The 19,074-nt window shown below is 40.1% G+C and overlaps 5 protein-coding genes across 5 annotated transcripts in view; 2 read left to right on the forward strand and 3 right to left on the reverse strand.

The window, feature by feature from the left end:
* LOC104823338 (protein LURP-one-related 8-like) overlaps positions 1-746 on the reverse strand; it is a 1,181-nt gene extending 435 nt beyond the window's left edge. Inside the window, exons 1-2 of the mRNA XM_010554880.2 lie at positions 211-746; positions 9-139 (exon numbers count right to left, since the gene is read on the reverse strand). Coding sequence (XP_010553182.1) covers positions 9-139; positions 211-438 — 359 coding nt within the window. The 5' untranslated portion in view covers positions 439-746. The remainder of the gene's footprint in view (positions 1-8; positions 140-210) is intronic.
* A 1,569-nt stretch (positions 747-2,315) lies between these two features.
* On the forward strand, positions 2,316-4,789 carry LOC104823339 (serine/threonine-protein kinase At5g01020). Its single transcript, XM_010554882.1, has 5 exons — positions 2,316-2,492; positions 2,582-3,001; positions 3,216-3,352; positions 3,453-3,576; positions 4,041-4,789. The coding sequence occupies exons 1-5, from the start codon at positions 2,441-2,443 to the stop codon at positions 4,538-4,540; spliced, it is 1,233 nt and encodes a 410-aa protein (XP_010553184.1). The 5' UTR covers positions 2,316-2,440; the 3' UTR covers positions 4,541-4,789.
* A 940-nt stretch (positions 4,790-5,729) lies between these two features.
* On the reverse strand, positions 5,730-8,068 carry LOC104823340 (26S protease regulatory subunit 6B homolog). The gene is made up of 6 exons (XM_010554883.2): positions 7,573-8,068; positions 7,205-7,435; positions 6,911-7,069; positions 6,602-6,754; positions 6,434-6,517; positions 5,730-6,042 (listed from the first exon to the last, which is right to left on the reverse strand). The coding sequence occupies exons 1-6, from the start codon at positions 8,023-8,025 to the stop codon at positions 5,908-5,910; spliced, it is 1,215 nt and encodes a 404-aa protein (XP_010553185.1). The 5' UTR covers positions 8,026-8,068; the 3' UTR covers positions 5,730-5,907.
* A 4,912-nt stretch (positions 8,069-12,980) lies between these two features.
* On the forward strand, positions 12,981-13,606 carry LOC104823341. Its single transcript, XM_010554884.1, has one exon. It carries the CDS (start codon positions 13,025-13,027, stop codon positions 13,475-13,477), a length of 453 nt encoding a protein of 150 aa, XP_010553186.1. The 5' UTR covers positions 12,981-13,024; the 3' UTR covers positions 13,478-13,606.
* A 163-nt stretch (positions 13,607-13,769) lies between these two features.
* On the reverse strand, positions 13,770-17,789 carry LOC104823342 (ethanolamine-phosphate cytidylyltransferase). Its single transcript, XM_010554885.2, has 9 exons — positions 17,226-17,789; positions 16,903-17,138; positions 16,609-16,790; positions 15,987-16,058; positions 15,380-15,447; positions 15,101-15,221; positions 14,576-14,641; positions 14,366-14,488; positions 13,770-14,068 (listed from the first exon to the last, which is right to left on the reverse strand). Exons 1-9 carry the CDS (start codon positions 17,549-17,551, stop codon positions 13,997-13,999), a joined length of 1,266 nt encoding a protein of 421 aa, XP_010553187.1. The 5' UTR covers positions 17,552-17,789; the 3' UTR covers positions 13,770-13,996.
* Between the last annotated feature and the right edge of the window lie 1,285 nt (positions 17,790-19,074).

A 19,074-nucleotide genomic window follows, 5' to 3' on the forward strand; every position in this document is an offset into this window, starting at 1 on the left:
GAACCGCTCTGCCCTTTTTGCTCGCGTACGCCAAGCTCTTCGAGTTTAGTACGCTGACGTTTTTCCTCATTGAAAACAGCGGGTTCGAAGTTGTCTCCCCATCGCACACAACCCAGCAATCTCCCAGGCTCAGTTTTCTCTGCAAATAAAGGAATCAAACAACTTCAAACTCACTGTGCTGCACGTGATCGTGAGAATAGGCAGCAGTACCTTGCGGCGGATGGTGAGGAGGGGCTTGCCGGCGGCATCCATGAGAAGGGTTTGACCACGGTGACCCTCCATGTAGTTATCCACCCGGAAAATGAGGTCGCCTTTGGGATCGAACACCGTGAAGCCATTGCAGTTGAAGAGGAGTGACTTCTTCCACACCGTTAACTCTGTTGTTGCTGATGTTGATGCCTTCTCGACAGCCTCGCCCTTTGGGTACACCTTTGTCATCCCTCCCTCTCTTAACCTTCTTTTTGCCTTTGGAACCAGATTGTGTATGGGTTTCTTTCTTTCGTTTCGAGACTATAAGAGAAGAGAAGAGATCGTCGATCCTTTTGTGTTACAAAACCTACTGAATTGTTTGGACATTAGGTGACCTTTTTATACCAACAGCACCCATATACGTATGTTTTGTATATACATATACCTATAGATACACCCTCACATGCCCTTGTACAGCTTTGCGTTAACACGGAAAGCCCAAGGGGACCTATCCTATCATGGCATGGGCGAAATTCTAACACACTGCCCCACCACCAACTCTCTGCCTACAGATGCTTTGAAAATGAAATAGATCATATGAACCCCTAATGATGTTATTTCTCTAATCCCCTAGCATCCGATGCTTCTTTTATTTGGATATAGAATCTTTGCAAAATTTCATTGTGAACATGCAAAAAAAAAAAAAGTGTCATCGGTTACAATAAAGTTGACCGTGTATATTAACAAAAACTACATCGCGTGGCTGAGGACCCATTCCCCGTGTCAAATTACAACCACCAGTTCCATTAGATATTTTTTTTTCTGCCGTCAGTTATTCATCAATTATTATAGTCAAAGTTTATTATTTTGTTGTGGCGTAATTATCCGATTGGCCGAGGTCGGCTTGTACGGCTGTCTCGGTGCGGTCGTATTTTATTAATTTTTAATCACGCTATATGTCACCTTTTGAAGTCATTCAGTGTCACACGTAAAAGATGCTTGCCTCTGATTCGTTAAGGAATGTATTCTTACAAAATATATATATATATTTTTTTAACGAAGGTTGGTATTTCCATTACTTTAGAAACCGGACAATATGGTTTCATCAGCGGCGTTTTATACAACACTTGATCCATAGCCATAGGTGCATGAAATTCAGACATCATTAAAAAAAAGAAGAGGAACATACAAAAAACAAGCAGCGTGGGATGTTGCGTATGAAGCGTGGAGTGGGGATGAATTATAAGACATCACAAATACCAACGTTTCATCAGAAAACAACAAAAGGAAAAAAAGACAGGCTTGGTTTGATTAAGAGAGCTTCCAAGAGATGTCTCCAATAATTAAATCCCTTTGTTTTGCCTTTTTGTTCGCAACTTTGCTTTCCAAAGACCCCCAAGATTGGTGAATCACTGGAACAAAATTTCTTTTCAACCCGAGTTCGAATCTTTATTTGAAAAGGATCAATGTATTTCTTCGACGATTTTATAGGAGATGTAGTCGGTCGATTTACCGATAAAAAAAAAGCAAAATTTTGTTGTCCAAAGGAATCGTTATTAAAGCGGCCGGCCACCCTTTAATTTTTGTCCACGAGGAGTATTTTAGCTCATGCATCTATCACTTTAGGCAGACGAATAAGATTCTAAACCGATAAATTTCAGGTCTTGTTGCACCATTTGCTTCAACGTCATATTTGGTTTAGACCCTTATTTTAAATAATATGCAATTAACCATTTTTATTAGTAGCTAATGCATATGCAGTGTGTATATTATTTACATTAAGAATCAATATAGGTTCATCGCATGAACACATCATCATAGGTGCCAATCACCAGTGCATGAAGATCGAAAAAATATACAAGGTAGAAACTGCAGGGAAACTAGAGAGAGGGAATACAAATCTAGCTGAAAACCGAGAGAGAGAGAGAGAGAGAGAGAGAGAGAGAGAGAGAGAGAGAGAGAGAGAGAGAGGGTCCATAACCAACAGGAGGGCTTAGTTAATAAATTATGGGAAGTCGACCCATTATAAGCCCAGACAGAAAAGAATTATCCTAATTGGGCCCATAGAAAGAACAAAGCCCAATTAGGATTCCGAACCTGTAGGCTTGAGTCAGCTGAGCAGCGGAAGGAAATCGGGAATCGGGACATCGCCAGTGAGTCGCAGACATTGTCGTCAACCATTGGGATTTAGGGTTTTCCGGTGCTGGGGGAGAATGAGACCCCTTTCTCAGTCGTCGTTCACCTGCTGACAATGGGCAATTGTGGTACCCGAGACGAAGCCGCCGTCTTTACTCCTCCTCAAGGTCTCTCTCTCTCTCTCTCTCTCTCTCCCCGTCTCTCTCTCTCTCGCATTTCCTGATTTCTCTTCTCTGTTCGGCGGATCGCTTCGCAGTCCAACAGCTTCAGAAGAAGCACTTCCGGTCCGTCTCAGATCTGAGCGATCCTTCCACTCCTCGCAACGCTCTTCTTCCTTACACCCAAGTAATCGCATTCACTCTCTTCGAGCTCGAGACCATCACCAAGAGTTTCCGCCCTGACTATATTCTCGGCGAAGGCGGCTTCGGCACCGTTTACAAGGGTTACATTGATGACAATCTCCGCGTTGGCCTCAAATCTCTCCCCGTCGCCGTCAAGGTTCTCAACAAGGAGGGTCTCCAGGGCCACCGCGAATGGCTTACAGAAGTCAACTTCCTTGGCCAACTTCGCCATCCCAACCTCGTCAAGCTTATTGGTTACTGTTGTGAAGACGATCACCGATTGCTCGTCTATGAGTTCATGTTACGAGGCAGCCTCGAGAATCACCTCTTTCGAAGTAATCCACTCATACTGCTCCACTACATATAAACCCAAATGCTTGCTAACCTTCCACGCATCTATTATTACATATATCACTTACCTTGATTTGACGAGAGCTTGAATTGCATGTTTTTTCCTCTCTTAATGGTCTTTTTGCTTATTTCGATTTTACGCAAACCACTGTGTTGCTCTTTTGACCAAGTCACCATGACCTTTCTCGAGCTTCTCAGAAACCACAGCTCCGCTATCATGGTCTAGAAGAATGATGATTGCTCTTGGCGCTGCAAAAGGACTTGCTTGTCTCCATAATGCTGAAAGGCCGGTGATCTATCGCGATTTCAAGACCTCTAATATACTCCTTGACTCGGTAATTGTAAACAACGTTTCTCTTGGTTTATTATTAGCAAAGAGCTTCTCCTAGTTGCTGGAAATATCTGTTCCCCATTAAGCGTAGGTTGAACTTTCAGGATTACACCGCTAAGCTTTCAGATTTCGGGCTTGCTAAAGCTGGTCCCCAGGGTGATGAGACGCATGTATCGACCCGAGTGATGGGCACTTATGGCTATGCCGCTCCGGAGTATGTGATGACTGGTATGAGACTTGTAATATGACATATCACATATATTACTGTTTCTCTTTATTTTCTTCAGATGTCCATACATAATATTCCGGTGTAACTCCAAAAATCTGTTTTGTTCACTTAGAGTCTTAGACTATGCTGGTAGGGAGACGATCAGGCATGTACATAGGTCATACATTTTAAAATAAGGTAGTCATTAGAGTTATTAGCTGAATGTGAGGACTCACGAGAAAGATATCTCCTAGTCTTGCCATCACAACCAAAGGAAACTGGACTCGGTTTCCTCGACTCTTCAACTTAACTAGTTTGCTGTCTGTACCTATAGAGCTGAGTTTGTGGTGTAGATTGAACCACATTTATTGGGTGCGTTTCTACTTTACACGACATTTCTGAAACTACAAAGAGCATTTTCATATCTGAATGGCAATAAATGCGTAAATCGTTTGACTTTGGCTGTACTGTTACGGCGGAACAGGACACCTGACTGCCAGAAGTGATGTGTATAGCTTTGGGGTTGTCCTTCTGGAAATGTTGACAGGCAGAAAATCTGTGGACAAGACAAGACCCAGCAGAGAGCAGAATCTGGTTGATTGGGCTCGACCAAAGTTGAATGATAAGAGAAAACTGCTGCAAATAATTGACCCGAGATTGGAGAACCAATACTCTGTCAGAGCAGCGCAGAAAGCATGCAGCTTGGCGTATTATTGTCTGAGCCAGAACCCTAAAGCAAGGCCCCTGATGAGTGATGTGGTTGAGACTTTGGAACCTTTGCAATGTACAGGTGATGTTGGCCAAGTTTCATCATCGCTGTCCCCTGGTGCAACAACTGCGGTTGGTGCTGGGTTTGCAATGGGAGGGGTGCCTGATTGCAGAATGCATCGGAGGTTTGCTAAGAACGTCGGTCCTGGAGCCATTTGCAGGTCTCCCAATCCGAATTGTTCCCCTGGCGGCCCTGCAGCATGCAGAGTGCGATGAGCCAGATTATTTATGTGAAAGTGTACGTAATCGGGTCTCGTGTGTCTCCTCTCCCAAAGACATAAATGTCCGGTCGCTGAAAACGTGCATGTGGTTGGCTTTTGTTTCTCGATGCTGTTTATTGTTACTTATCAGGGTGGTGGTCTGTCTTGTATGGTTTTCACTTTGCCTAATCTGAACTCTGACAGGTTTGTATGTTACAGTTTTGTGTTCGCTCCATGGTGAATTCTTTTGTGTATGCAGCTTTAATTTCTGTTGGCATGAAAGAAAGCACCACAAAGGAGGGGGAATTGTGTGCTAAAGTTTGAGTTTTAATAACTCAGCTCAGCGTGACCACCGGACTATGAGGTCAGTCAACGCTTTGGCCTTTAACAGTACACTAAAAATGTGACATAGTTTTAAAAACCATAAGGGGTATTAGAAAGTTGATTTCGGTTTTGTAATATTTTGAACTTGAAATAATATTTTAAAATTTTCAGATTCATAACATCAGCCAAAAAGCCACAGAGAGACTCTTTTCTTGCTTCCCGCCTTTGGTTATGATTTGGTTTCGGTTTTCCTTTTTGTTTCGTTTCGTTTAGGGCTTATGACTCTTCCGCGTTTCTGATCCAGTTTAGAGTTTGGTTGCAACAGATGGCACGATGGACCCTGCGAATGAGGCACATATGCCTAACGCCTCTAGCCGAGGCACACCACCTCCATCCGCCTCTCGTACACAACTATATTTAGAAATACACTATTGCTAAAGTGTAGGGGCGGTTTGGTTCAACGGTAAACTCATTTGTTGTGGAATCTGAAATCGCGGGTTTGAATCAATCTCTCTCTCTGCATAAAAACATAAAACAGTACCAGGTGGGGAGTTTCAAACTTTCAAACTGGGTTGGCCCTTCTTACTATTGCTAAAGCCTATCATACCTACACTACACACTCCCACCAGGTGGGGAGTTTCAAACTGTGTTGGTCCATTCTATTACTATTGCTAAAGCCTACCATACCTACACCACACGTCTTCGTTCACGCTGCGGCATCACACCCCTGCCCTTGTAGGAAAAGAGAATTCAGAAAAAGAATGCTTGCATCCACCAGTAGTCCAAGACCGAACCCAAAGAAGCCAAAGAGCTTGAGGCTCAACTTTAATTCATACGCGGAAGGTTCTAGCTCTCAATCAACTATTAACAACACCTAAATCTATGGAAATTTATAACCCATATCTGATTCATATTTTGGCATAATCACAGTTCAGAGTATTCAAAAGCATACATGGCCCTGGTTCAGAGTATTCAAAAGCATACATGGCCCTAGTAACGACGTTCACAAACTGAGATTAGGTTCACATAAATTGAGATACCTATGCATAATGCAACTCTTCATTTGTAAAACTCGAAGTCTGTGTCTGGCTTCTTGACATTGGAACGGTAACCCTTCTCAAAATCCTTCGGCAGTATCACATATCTGTTCTTACGCACTGCATGCATTCCCGCTTCCTGGCATATAGCCGCTATCTGCAATGCACACCATAATGCCAGAGGAGGTGAGATCTCTAGACGTTACATACATAACAGTCACCTTCACCAGCTCCTTAATCCATAATTAGTTATTATCTAACTTTCTAGAAAACTCTGCTGCTCTGTGGCAGCACAATTAATGGTGCATAAAGACTGGATAGGACTCAGCTAACCTCATTCTTAGCAAACAAAACAACTATCTGCAAGGATGCCCGTGTAAACAAGAGAGAACCTTTCAGGACAACACAAAATGGAAGCTTGACCTGGTTAGGCGGCTACCCCCAAAAATCTATGTTGACTAGACTAGGGCCAGGGGCAAGGTTGTCCGCCAAAGGGAAAACACGCTTTGGTGAGAAGTAAACATTATCAACAAGCAAGATAAACTAACCTCAGCCGCACTGATTTTATCAGGCCTTGAAACGTAGTCCTCCAAGTCAACCTCATCACTCAGATTCATTTTGGAGGTGCATACCTACACTGACCAACCAGTTAGGAAGAAAGAAGCAGAAACAAACCAAAATCTGCAAGTCCAAAGAGAATAGAGCAGAAAACCTGCCTGGAAAACAAGCCTTTTTTGGCGTCTATCAGGCAGGGGGAACTCAATCTTACGGTCGAGCCTCCCAGGACGCAAGAGGGCAGGATCAAGTGTGTCTGCTCTATTGGTTGCCATTATGACCTTGACATTCACGGTCTGATCAAACCCATCCATCTACATCGGATTAAACACAAAAAGGTAAAGCTATCAAGAACTAAAAAGAGTGTGAGGGAACAACTATTTATGTTGCGAGGGACTAGCAGAATATTCACAGGGATATAACCTAACATCTATCCTAATCAAACTATTCTTATTCATTTCTTCTCTCACCTGATTCAGAAGTTCCATGAGAATTCGCTGAACTTCTCTGTCGGCTCCTGTTTGAGCATCAAACCTAGCTGTAGCAATAGCATCAACTTCATCAATGAAGATGATAGCTGGGGCATTCTCCTTTGCAAGACGAAAGACATCACGGACCATTCGTGGCCCCTGCAAAAGAGAGAGATGATTTACCATTAAGCTGCCTGTAGATCAACAAAATCCCAGAGTGAAGATAATGATACCTCCACGAAGAAATCATCCACATTACCAGTCTTAAAGTGACAAGAGAACTAAGATGCATACCTCACCCAGGTACTTCTGAACAAATTCAGAACCAACAACCCTAATGAAGGCAGCAGTTGTATGGTTGGCAACAGCTTTGGCCAGCATAGTCTTTCCGGTGCCAGGGGGCCCATAGAGCAAGACACCACGAGGAGGATCGATGCCAATTTGTTTGTACAATTCATGATGAGTGAGAGGCAATTCGACTGCCTCGCGAATTTCCTGTTTTTGGATGTCGCATCCTCCAATATCCTTGAGAGAGAAGAAACTAACAAAAGATGAGTACTTCAAGTCACCTAGGGATGATTGGCAGGAACAAAAAACTAGAAGCACATGAAAACCCTAAAAATCGCAAGCATACAGGTTTAGGAAAATCAGAGGAGACTAACATTGTAGGTGACGTCAGGCTTCTCGGACTGGCTGAGAAGGGAGATGCTAGAATCCGCTTCAGGGGGCAAAACATCAACGAGGGCATTAGAGTGTCGGTGTAGGGCGACGGAAGCGGAGGGCTTGAGGAGTTCTCTATTGATGGTGCTGAGAATCCTGACATAGTAATTGGAACCGGTGGTGGATCCGACGATTCCGTTGTTCTGATCCACCATCTCCATGAACTGGCCGATTACCAGAGGCACCGATTGGATGCGTTTGACCTCTTCCTGAGCCCGAAGCAGCTCTCGCTTCAGGTTATTCTGCTCGTCTTTGACATATTCCTCTTGAATGTCGATGAACTCGAGCTGCCGCTGAAGCGATTTCAACCGGCTGTATAGATCCTCTTCTTCCGTATACAGATCCGAAATAACCGGGGAAGCTTTAGGGTCGATGATCATCGCCGCTGTCGCCATTGCGCTAGATTTTCTTGGAGTGGGAAGATATCTAAAAAAAAAAAACGCCGACGGAGGCGATAACGAGAGTGCAAAAAAAAGAAGAAGCATGTGTTACAGGCCCAACATATACTCTGGGCCTCATCCATAAGCCCAATCCAAGGCCTGAAAAAATCAGGAGCTGTGATTGTGGGTGCCATGGGTTATTGAACCTATTTACATGGCGCAGGTGAGTTCACGATCTCTCGTATCCATGTTTCTGATTTCGTTAGGGAGATCCCTTTCTACCGTTACTCGGCGCGAGCATTTGATTTTGTCAGAGACTAGCAAGATGTTGAACAAGCCTTCGTGACAAAATCCTAACTTCAAAAATAAAATAGAAAGTTGTTTTGAATATAGATTTTTTCTATTTTATTACTTGGGTTTTAGATAGTCTAGAAAACTCTAACATTTATAGAGAAAATTATATCCCACTCATAACATCTTTGAACTATAAGTAAATTAGGAGAATTCAAAAAGTAATTTATTATTTATTTTTTTTTTATTCTGGAAATTCACCGAGCCTTCGGCTCAACTATATCTTCCAGAGAACCGGAGAAATTGAGGTGAATGTCTCTCTTCAAATAGAAATTTTAATCCGAGTTGGAAAGAAGTTTTGCCCATCTTTATTAGTTAAACCGTCTAATCTTTGATATATTTAGTATCGTTATACCATGGTTGAAATCTCATCTGTGTTTTCTTCTAATGTTGAGGCACAAGATGCTCATGAGAGGCATCTGTACGAGCAATAGCGAAGAATAATATCAGGAGGTGTAAAGGTGAAAAAAGGGAACAAAGTCCCTTGAATTCTCTACGGTTAGGGGTGGGCGTGGGCACTTGAAATATGTGGATTTTCGGATACCCGGTCTCACGGGTACTCGAAACACGGGTATCCTTTGCATAACGAAGACGAAAACGGGTTTGATGAAGCCAAAAATCTGGATTGCGGATTCGAATCTGGGTTTTGTTTGAATGGCGACGGGTACCTTCGGGTAGGGGTGGGCGTTTCGGGTTTCGGTTCGGTATTCAAGCGGTTCGATTCGGGAACGGTATTTTCGGTTTTATAAAAAGTGTACCAAACTAGAACCGAATGTTAAACGGTTCGGTTCGGTTCGGTTTTAGTACCGGTTCGGTTCGGAATGGTACCATTATATGAATACCAAATAAGTACCGAACTATAATATTTACACATATATTAGTGGAATATTCGAATTTTGGTTCGGAATTCATACGGTTCGGTTCGATATTCATACGGTTCGGTTAGAGAACGGTTCATTCGGTTCCATAAAAAGTGTACCAAATTAGAACCAAACGTTATTTGGTTCGGTTCGGTCCGATTCAGTTTCGGGACGGATCGGATCGATACTAAATTCCCGAACCGAAGTACCCACCCCTACCCTCGGGTACCCGGATACGAATAAAATGACAATTATATCCCTGATATTTTGATATATTTACAAAAATTATTTAAAATATTTTATATTAAATTACTAAAATACTCTTAAAGTCAACAAAACTCAATATTTTCTATCGAAGTCGACGGATTCGGGTACCCTCGGATAATCGAATTCAGCGAGGGGTATCGAACCACGGGTACTCGGATTTGACGAAAACGAAAAACGAGATAACGTTTTCTCAAAACCCGCGAAAACGAAGACGAAGCCCGGGTACCCCAAAAACTCAGGGTACCCGACCCGTGCCCACCCCTATCTATGGTTCTCCATAACATGTACATGATTTACAACTATTGATACAAGTCAATATACAAGGAAATTTAAAGATATTCAACGGCTAACAAATATAAAAATAAGGGAATTAGATGTCGAGTGATGCAATATGGAAAGTGTGCATGTGCTTGATTGATATTGGTTGATTTAGCTTGTGTCCAAAGGCCATATGAGTGCCATTTTGTCACCAATAATCCAGCCACATAATCTCTGAATATCTTCTCTAAATCAGCTACGTAATCATCAATTCAAGCTATCTCCATCCACCAACGTGTCACATTGGAAATATGCAGTTTGGTTCATCATTCTTTTGTACTTCAACACTTATCACGCTTCATTATCATATTAAGGTCTCGGGGTAGAACCTTCAATTTCTTTTGCCAAGAAAAAAAAAAGTTCCAACGGGCCATTGAATTATCAAAAACAATTAATGATTTAGCCTAGGTATTTTTTTTACTTACCTTTAAGTAATCAAATTTTGCCAATCACTTTTTTGGTATTTCAACTTATTAGAGATATTAAATATTTATTTTATATTCTTTTTCTAGTTGTAATCATGTATTATAACTTTTTATGATTAATAATAATAATAATATTGTCATCTTAATTACATATTTATTTTTCTTTAAAGTGACGATGTTTTTTAAGTGAAAAAATTCATATAATTATGTTATTTTTGTCATATTTATATTTTTTAGATTATAATTTTCTGTATTAACATTTTAATATTATTCATGATAAATTACATTTAAATATTTTAAAATTTAATATTTTTATAATAAAAATAAATAAAATTTGAGAATATTTGCATAAATGTACAAAAAAAAATCTTTGTATTCTATATTTCTACTATTGTAATCTTTATATTCTATACTTTTTTTAAGTTAAAATGACCATCATACCCTTCTATATTATTATAACCTACAGATTTTCTCCATTTATAAAAAACACTTAGCATGAATTTCGTTTTCATCCACATACATGAAAAAACACTTGCAGATTAGTAGGTGCAACAGGTGTCGCAGGTGCGAAGATGACCTGCCACGGGCCATATGTCATTTGTCAAACCGTAGGTCATCTGCCGTAGGTTGTAAGTCATTTACCGCATAACGTAGGTCATTTTTCACATACGACAAGTCATCTTCTACAGTTTTCTTTTACAGACATTTTATCAAACATCTTGTACATACAAAAAATTGATCACAATATCACAGAAAAAGAAATCAACCGGAAGAGTATTTGAATAGATTAGATAAACTGTAAGAAGTAGAGGAGATGAAAAAATGTTGGAGAAAAAATAAGATCAAATAGCAAAACGTTTCGATTTCTAAAAGAGTATGAATTTCGTTTTCCTCCACATACATGAAAAACACTTTTCTGGTTGTAGTCGTAGTTACCTGGTCGTAGTCGTAATTATCTAGTCGTAGTGAAATCACGCTCACAATTATCTGGTCATAGTCGTACTTATATGGTGTAGTGAAATCACGATCGCAATTATCTGGTCGTAATCGTAATTATCTAGTCGTAGTGAAATCATGATCGCAATTATCTGGTCGTAGTCGTAGTTATATGGTCGTAGTGAAATCACGATCACAATTATCTGGTCAGTCGTAATGACCTGCTGCAGGCCAAATGACCTGTCGCAGGTCAAATGACTTGCCAAATGACATGCTACAGGTCAAATGACCTGTCGCAGACCGCAAGTCATTTGCGGCATATCACAGGTCATCTGTCAGACCGTAGGTCATTTAATGCAGAGTACATGTCATATTTCACAGATCATAGGTCATCAAACACTTTATGTGGCTATGTGCGTACAAAAAAATGATCAGAATATCACAGAAAAAAATCAACGAGAAGAGTATTTGAATAGAGTAGATAAACTATATAAGAAATAGAAGAGATAGAGAAAATATTGGAGAAAATAAAAAGATCAAATATCAAAACTTACCGATTTCTAAAAATTAGATTAATACAGAATCGTAGATAAATACTGTGAAGAGTAATTTGAGTATTTAGAAGAAGAAGAAAAATGCAAAAGTTGTTTTTTTAAAATATTTTGCAAATTTCGTTTTTGTTCGGATATATTTTACCAACTTTCTCATAAATTTTTTATCTTGCACTGGGCTCCGAAAACGTTGGAGCGGGAGGATGTGTCGGCTTGTGGTTTTACATCGTGTAATGGACGACAAGGCGAAGCCTTAGTGGTTAAGTTAAAGAGAGAGAGAAAAGAATCAATATTGTTTCAATGTATAGAGAGTTTCAAACGAGTTGAAAAAATGTCCTGATGGGAATATATCGCCTTTTGTTTTTGTATTTTGTACTCTATTACAGGTGAAAGCGACATTTGTCTGTATATATTGCTGCCGTAAAACACATACTATTTCTACTCCAGAAACACCCAAAAATTATTGGATCGAAGTCCCGAACACATCTTTGTTGGTCCACTTGCCATCTTTTCCCCATATCCCCACCACCACGACTATTCAGCAGTTCGCATTTTCACGTATTGGTAATCCATTGTAGATTGCATGAGATGCCTGACTGCCGGACAATCATCGTCATGTACACAAATACGTGAAAAGTGAAGGAGAATACATAATAATTAAACGTAACATTGAAAAGCTAAACCAAAAAGATAAAGTTTTGTTCTCACTCTAATAAAGGAAAAAATCTAGCCTCAATCAACGGCTACGAATCTTTAGAGAGTGGATTTTTTTTTTCCTGCTTCACGAGGAGCTTTCGTAACCTATATGATATTTGTATTTTTTTTTAAAAATGGTAAATCCTAAGTTAAATATGTGTTGCTCTTTTAAATATTTTAATTCTCTTAGTTTGTTTTCCTAAATTGTGAACTCTAATGTTTCATTCGTACTATTCCACGTTAATCAACTCAATTGTGACTATACAATATACAACTTATTATGCAGTTTGGATATTGATGAAGAGCAATATCTCTCTCATGTTGTATCTTTGGTTTAGTTAGATAGTAAAAAATCAAATTACGGGAAAGTGAAATATGGGTGACAGAAAGAAGGAACCAACAAAACGCAGCCACGCGTCCCCTCAATGCTTTTCGAGCTTTACTCAGCGACACCATCACGCACCACCTTTGTACGTATCTCGATCGTATTCGTATTCGTGCAGGTTTGTGTATATATGTATATATATCAACACTCGTTCCTGATATATAATGATAAACGAACTAATTATAAGAAGCAACACCGACACCATATATATATATATAGGTCAGGATGAAGAACACAGCCGCAGGGTTACTGAAACACATGATAAGCAAGTTGACAATGGCGTTGAAGAGGAAGACAAGGGCCTTCAAGACCCGTCTGGTGATATTATCTTTGCTCCACAGCAGCTCCTTCTCTCACAAGCTCAAGGGCTTGATGAATCACCAGCTTAAAAGCCAAGGAGAAGAGGAAACGGACCAGGGAAAGACGGTGGTGGTGTATAAGACCGCCGTCAGCCCCGTGTATACGAAGTGCGAGATGGAAGAGGAGGAGGATGAAGAGTGTCGGGCTTCGGTGACAGAGATGCCTAAAGTGCACCCGAACGAAGACCGAGGAGAAGAGATCGACCAGCTCGCTGACTTGTTCATAAGGAGGTTTCACCGCCAGATGTGGCTGCAGAAGCAGCTCTCTTTGGAGAGTCGGCATCACGACCCAGATGATCACGCGCCTCCCCTTCACTAGTCCACATGTATCACGTACGATCGATCCATATGTGTGCGTGTTAAGGATTGAGATTGTCTTAGGGTTTTGTTTGGGTACCTTCCGTGTACCTTGACAATTTCAATGGCCATAAAATATATTTTTTTCTTATTTTACTTTTCACATTTAAATTAAGGTATTTATATAAATAGAGCCCTCGTATGCTCACGTTGGATCGTGCATTTCAGTTTATTCTTATATTTGTTTCACAGTTTCTGTTTGAGTTAGGCTGGTATATTATTCCTGTTTGGTCATGATTACTGTCCGCAGTCCATTAAAAGTGGATAACCCAAATTTGTGAAACCCTAAACTCTCTTCTCTCTTACAGGGGATGGATGATCCCCGGCGACGAACATCCACATCCACAGTGTGAGTATTCTACAAACAGATCTAAGAGTTGCCACTGCTTCTTCCTTGTAAACCAAATGGTCGCAGCAGCATGCCACCAAAAACTTCTCTAAGAGTGTGTAGCAGCTTCTCAAGGGCCTAAATACTGTCGTCCTAATCCCCCGTCATGTAAGTCTTCTCCTCGTAGTACCTTTTCTCACTGGCTTCCTTTTTCGTGTTCCGCTTCTGCGATGACACATACTACCGATGTTAGTTGCTACCACAAAAAGGGAAGAAGATAACTTAGCCTACACAGTTGAACATGATCAACTCTTGCTTAGTGACCCATCATCAACTACAATCAACAATACCCAGCGGCCTGCTTTACCTACGGCATTAAATATTCCGGTAGAATCAATCAAGAAACTGCTTAGGTTACACTTAGATCCTTCATCCTCGCAACAACTAACCAATGGCATATGCTAGAACAAGAGAACCTCGTCATAACACCTTTACCCGGGAAGCTTAGGCAGTGCAATTTACCTGGTAAGCTTCATGGTTGGCTACTATCCTCTTTATTATAGTGGAGGTTGTGATATCGAGAGGGCTTTTTAGAATTCTGAATATGCCCATTCTGATTGGTACAGCATAAGGATTATCTTTCTCCTGAAAACAGTTGAAATACATTATAAATGGAACCATTTTTTGGTCAAACATAAACTACCTAGTGATCAGATAAAAACATTGTCTTACCTTCAAAAAATCATTGCTTTCTGCCACTGTTCCATGGACGACCAGAGAAATGTTAAACGTTGTGATCTGTAACAAACAATAAGGTTATAAATGCGCAGCCGTATATGGATCGCATTTGGTAAAAAAACAGCTCATGCTTCAACCCTCGTATCGGCTGCTACTTGAGACATGACTGGCTTCCCAGCAAAACCCACATACAACTAAAATAGCTTCCCTTGCAATTCACAGAACTATTGATCAACAAGATCACAATACAGTCTCCAACCACAAAGAATGAAAAAGGATGATACCAAATTTCATTTTTTCCGAGAAAAACAAAAAAGAGATAGACAAAGCCGTGTTTAAATGTTATGAGGTACGGATGACATGACCCTTTAATTATTCAAGGTTAACTATCAGAAATCCAGCCACATTAAAGGAGGGGACAAGGACAACGTATGCGTTGGAAGCACAAACAATATCCTTGCAAAACAGCATGCAGATTGTGAACAAAATGAGAACACTGGATAACTCATAAAAACTCACCATGTCTTTTGACACTTCCCAGGGAGCACCAATTATCACCTCATCTACGTAGCGACAAGCCAGAACACTCAGGCTTCTTTCGTGAAGATTCATGATAGGGTGATGTGCTCCTCTTTCAGCTCTGCATGCCCACGTATAAAGAACACAATGTTATCAATCATAGAAACCGAGGTTTTAGGTTTTAGGGTTTAGGTGGTCTAACAATTTTATACACAAACATCGTGTTCTAACAATGTTATACACAAACATAATTCACAAGAGACTCGTGAGCTTTTGAACCTGACAGTCTGGTCATCATGTATTCCAACGAGTAGGAAGTCTCCAAGCTCTCGAGCAACCCTAAGAATCTTAACAAATCCAAAAAAAAATGCAAAAGAATCATTCAGTATGGCAGACTAACATCATATCACAGATTTGTAGCTTTCCCTTCGAAACAAGGACATCACAGGCAATGCATATTGCAAAGATTGCTTGAATTTAGGAAAAAATCGCTCTGATTTATTCATAATTTCTTTATTCCTTATCTCTAAAATCCTACTACGATTTTCAACAAAAAATAATAGATAGGGGGGATGTATCCAAGTGGATCAAGGCAGTGGACTATGAATCCACCATTCGCGGGTTCGATTCCGGTCATTTGCCTGGGACCAAGTTATTATTATTTCTTTTCAAAGACTTGCCAGTTCAGCATCTTCAACTAATTATTGCATTATATTGTATCCATTATTCATTAGGGTATTTACTTTATTCAACTCGAGTTAAAGGTTACTGTATTACCCATCACAGTCATTGCTGATCCAAGTGCCAATGATCAATTTACAATTCCATCCATCAAAGATCTGATAACATTTGATACTCAGGTAACTGCGAGTATAAAACATTGTACCTCAACATGGCCAGCATGGAACAGATCGAAAGCGCCATCAATATATATTATGTGTGCATCAGGTCCTGGCCCCTGTCCCACAAACACGTAGTTTCATCCATAACAAAGTTATGATAGTGCGAAGCAACAAGAAAAATGAGGGAAAAAACCAAGGCAAGAAATAGCATTTTACCTCTGCCTCGGAGAAACAGAGATAAAAGATGAACAAGTAACTTGTAAACAACAGTAAGAAAGGCATACTACTGAGAGTCGATCAAATATTGTGCAAATAAAGGAAAGGAAAAATACTTAAGCAGTTAACCTGCTACGTTGGATTAGCAAGACCAGCTCCAAATTGGACTTGCTTATATTGCTAAGATGTCAAACATATCAGAACTCAATGTTCAATCTAACACCAAGGATCTTCTAGTTCTATCTAGGGGATGGTCAAGCAACAGAAACTATACATGCATTTGTACCATTTCCACTGAATCTAAGTTAAGATGATGACGATGACACGGGCGATGATAATAACAATAAGAGTAAGAACAACAATAACAATAACAATAACAACAAATAATAAAATCAGACAGGGAGTGATGAAGTTAAGTTTCAAACACAGCGCACATTTTGAAGAGCGAACCTTGCCATTGGAGAACTGGACAATCCTCCGAGATGTAGGAAGAAAATGTGAGACACGGGTTCCAGCGGGAGAACCCCCATCCTCAAATTTTGGGGTGTGACCATGGCTAAACTGTCTTTGCAGAGAGGAATGGTTGTGACTGTCGTTAATGGATCTTTCTCTTACGCACAGAAGCATACGACCTGGTGATGATTAACTCATCAACAACCAAGAAATGCATAAATACAGTAGATGCACTGTTGTCATACTTATAATGGGAGTGCAAAAAAAATGAAGGGCGCATAGTATAAATACCAACGATGTCGGTGCTAGAAACGCCTTCAGTGCGCTTAATCTGCTTGTAGCGACCAGCTTTCTTAGCGAGGGCATAAGCATCGGTTCCATCTGGAAGAACGCAGGGATCGTCCCCATGTATGATGTAATCGATCTGGTACTCGTCGAACAATCTCCTCATGAAATCTTCCGTGATGGCGTAAGGAGCGTCGGGGATGACCTCATCGACCCATTTCACAGCCTTCACCATTATCAGCCTGCCATGGAATCACATGATTGAATCAGAAACGTACGGAATCAGATCTAAAAACAACGAGAGAAACTAAGAACAACGAGAGAGAGACCTCTCGTGAAGGGGCGTGACAGGAGGACCCTTGTTGGCGATGATCTCTTCGTCGCTGATGACACCGACTACCAATTGATCACCGAGAGCACGGGCTTGTCGGAGGGCGTTGCAGTGGCCGTAGTGCATCATGTCGAAGCAACCATCCATGTAGACGCGAACAGGCTTCCGCTGTCTGAACCTGCGCCATGGCAATCCCAAACCTAAACCTAATCCTAATGGAAACGGGTCTCCTTTCAGGTAGAGATGGAGCAGCGACGCTCCTACGACCGCCGCCGCAGCTCCGACCAAACAGGTTCCAATTGTCTTTTCCTTCTCCGATACCATTCTCTCTCTCTCTATGTGTGTGTGATTCCCTTCTCTTTTTCTTCTTTCACATTTTCAGATCCTGCGTTTCTTCTCCGTCGGTAAAATTTGAAAAAACAGACGCCGAGGACGCAACCTGTATTTTTTACCGTCTGCCCCTTAATTACAGTCCCCAGCTTTTCTTTCTCTATTCTCGTAAAAAAAGAAAATAAACCTGAAAGGCAAGGCAGTTCATCATCCAGAGCTAGGGTTTCACATCCTGTTCTGGGACTGGAAATAGAGTTATCTTTTAGTTACTTTATCATTTAGTTGTCTAGTGTATCTACATAGACGAGTAAAGATTAGTCTAAATATATAAATCTAAAGGTTTTGGTTTACAGTTGAACACACCGCGTTTAGACAGTCATTTCAGTTATTAACCGAATAATCGAATCGAATCGAATCGAATAAAATAACGATAGTTCGGTTCGATTCGGTTATTTATTTAATAACCGATCGGTTGAGTAAATTCAATAATCGTTCGGATTCGATTCGGTTTGACTATTAATCGAATAAACACGGTTAATCGAACAGTTATTAATATATTTAGTTTTTAGTATTTTATTCTAAATATTTACAATTTCACTTTCAATTTTCATAATCTTAACCTTTATTTTATAAATAATTACAAGTTAATTTTTTTATTTTATTAAAATCTTATTTTTATATATATTATATATTATTTTATTATATATTTAAAATAAATGAAAATAAAAAATGGTGAAAATTGAAAATTTTGAAAACTTTCGAAGATTTTGTGATTTAAAATTTGGATTGAATATTTTGGAAGGTTAATATTTTGTAATTTGATTTAGATTGATGATTTTAAAGGGTTAATATTAGGACTGGGCATTTAAACCCGTTACCTGCCGGTAAACGGGTACCCGGTCTCATGGATACCAGAAAAACAGGTACTCGACACCTAACGAAGACGAAAACGAGTATCAAAAATTAGAATACTCATCATACGTGTGGGTTTCTACTTTTGAACTTCCGGATGCAAGTATATTCGGTAGATACGTGATCTATTTTGCTAGTATAAACTCGAAATTGGTATTTTTGATGTCTTTTAGTGTGAGTGGGAGATGATGGGATACATGAAGAAAAACGAGGAGCCTAACGATCTAATCGTAACTAAGATTTCTATCAAGATTTACTTGCAGCGAAAAAATTACATACAACAATGACATGAATTTAAACTTATAGATTAGCCGGATCATCGTAATTGTACGGTAAAACGTACCTTAAAACGTAGAATCGGAGAGTTGAAGATGTCACGGAGACGAGGGAAGAATATTAACATTTAACCGTATTCATGCAAACCCGAATTCATGCATAATTCCAAATTATGTTCTCCGAATTTTAAATTCTGACTTAAAACGTCAACACGTATTACAATGTGAGTCAGGCTCTGATACCACTGTAGGAAAACAAAGAGCCTAACGATCTAATCGTAGCTATAATTTCTGTCTAGGTTTACGTGCAACGGAATAATTACATACAAC

Source organism: Tarenaya hassleriana, unplaced genomic scaffold (assembly GCF_000463585.1).
Source record: "Tarenaya hassleriana unplaced genomic scaffold, ASM46358v1 Cleome4, whole genome shotgun sequence".
Lineage (NCBI taxonomy): Eukaryota > Viridiplantae > Streptophyta > Magnoliopsida > Brassicales > Cleomaceae > Tarenaya > Tarenaya hassleriana.

What these genes read in the sequence shown, in the direction of transcription:
- LOC104823340 (XM_010554883.2), bottom strand. Translation starts at nt 8,025, where the DNA reads ATGGCGACAGCGGCGATGATCATCGACCCTAAAGCTTCCCCGGTTATT. An exon ending in AGCCTGACGTCACCTACAAT is followed by an intron (nt 7,436 to 7,572) that starts GTTAGTCTCCTC and finishes TTCTCTCTCAAG; the next exon opens with GATATTGGAGGATGCGACAT. An exon ending in TCATGGAACTTCTGAATCAG is followed by an intron (nt 6,755 to 6,910) that starts GTGAGAGAAGAA and finishes AATCCGATGTAG; the next exon opens with ATGGATGGGTTTGATCAGAC.
- LOC104823342 (XM_010554885.2), bottom strand. Translation starts at nt 17,551, where the DNA reads ATGGTATCGGAGAAGGAAAAGACAATTGGAACCTGTTTGGTCGGAGCT. An exon ending in GGGAAGTGTCAAAAGACATG is followed by an intron (nt 14,642 to 15,100) that starts GTGAGTTTTTAT and finishes TGTTTGTTACAG; the next exon opens with ATCACAACGTTTAACATTTC. An exon ending in CCAACCATGAAGCTTACCAG is followed by an intron (nt 14,069 to 14,365) that starts GTAAATTGCACT and finishes GTGTCATCGCAG; the next exon opens with AAGCGGAACACGAAAAAGGA.
- LOC104823339 (XM_010554882.1), top strand. Translation starts at nt 2,441, where the DNA reads ATGGGCAATTGTGGTACCCGAGACGAAGCCGCCGTCTTTACTCCTCCT. An exon ending in CGTCTTTACTCCTCCTCAAG is followed by an intron (nt 2,493 to 2,581) that starts GTCTCTCTCTCT and finishes ATCGCTTCGCAG; the next exon opens with TCCAACAGCTTCAGAAGAAG. An exon ending in CTAATATACTCCTTGACTCG is followed by an intron (nt 3,353 to 3,452) that starts GTAATTGTAAAC and finishes TTGAACTTTCAG; the next exon opens with GATTACACCGCTAAGCTTTC.
- LOC104823341 (XM_010554884.1), top strand. Translation starts at nt 13,025, where the DNA reads ATGAAGAACACAGCCGCAGGGTTACTGAAACACATGATAAGCAAGTTG.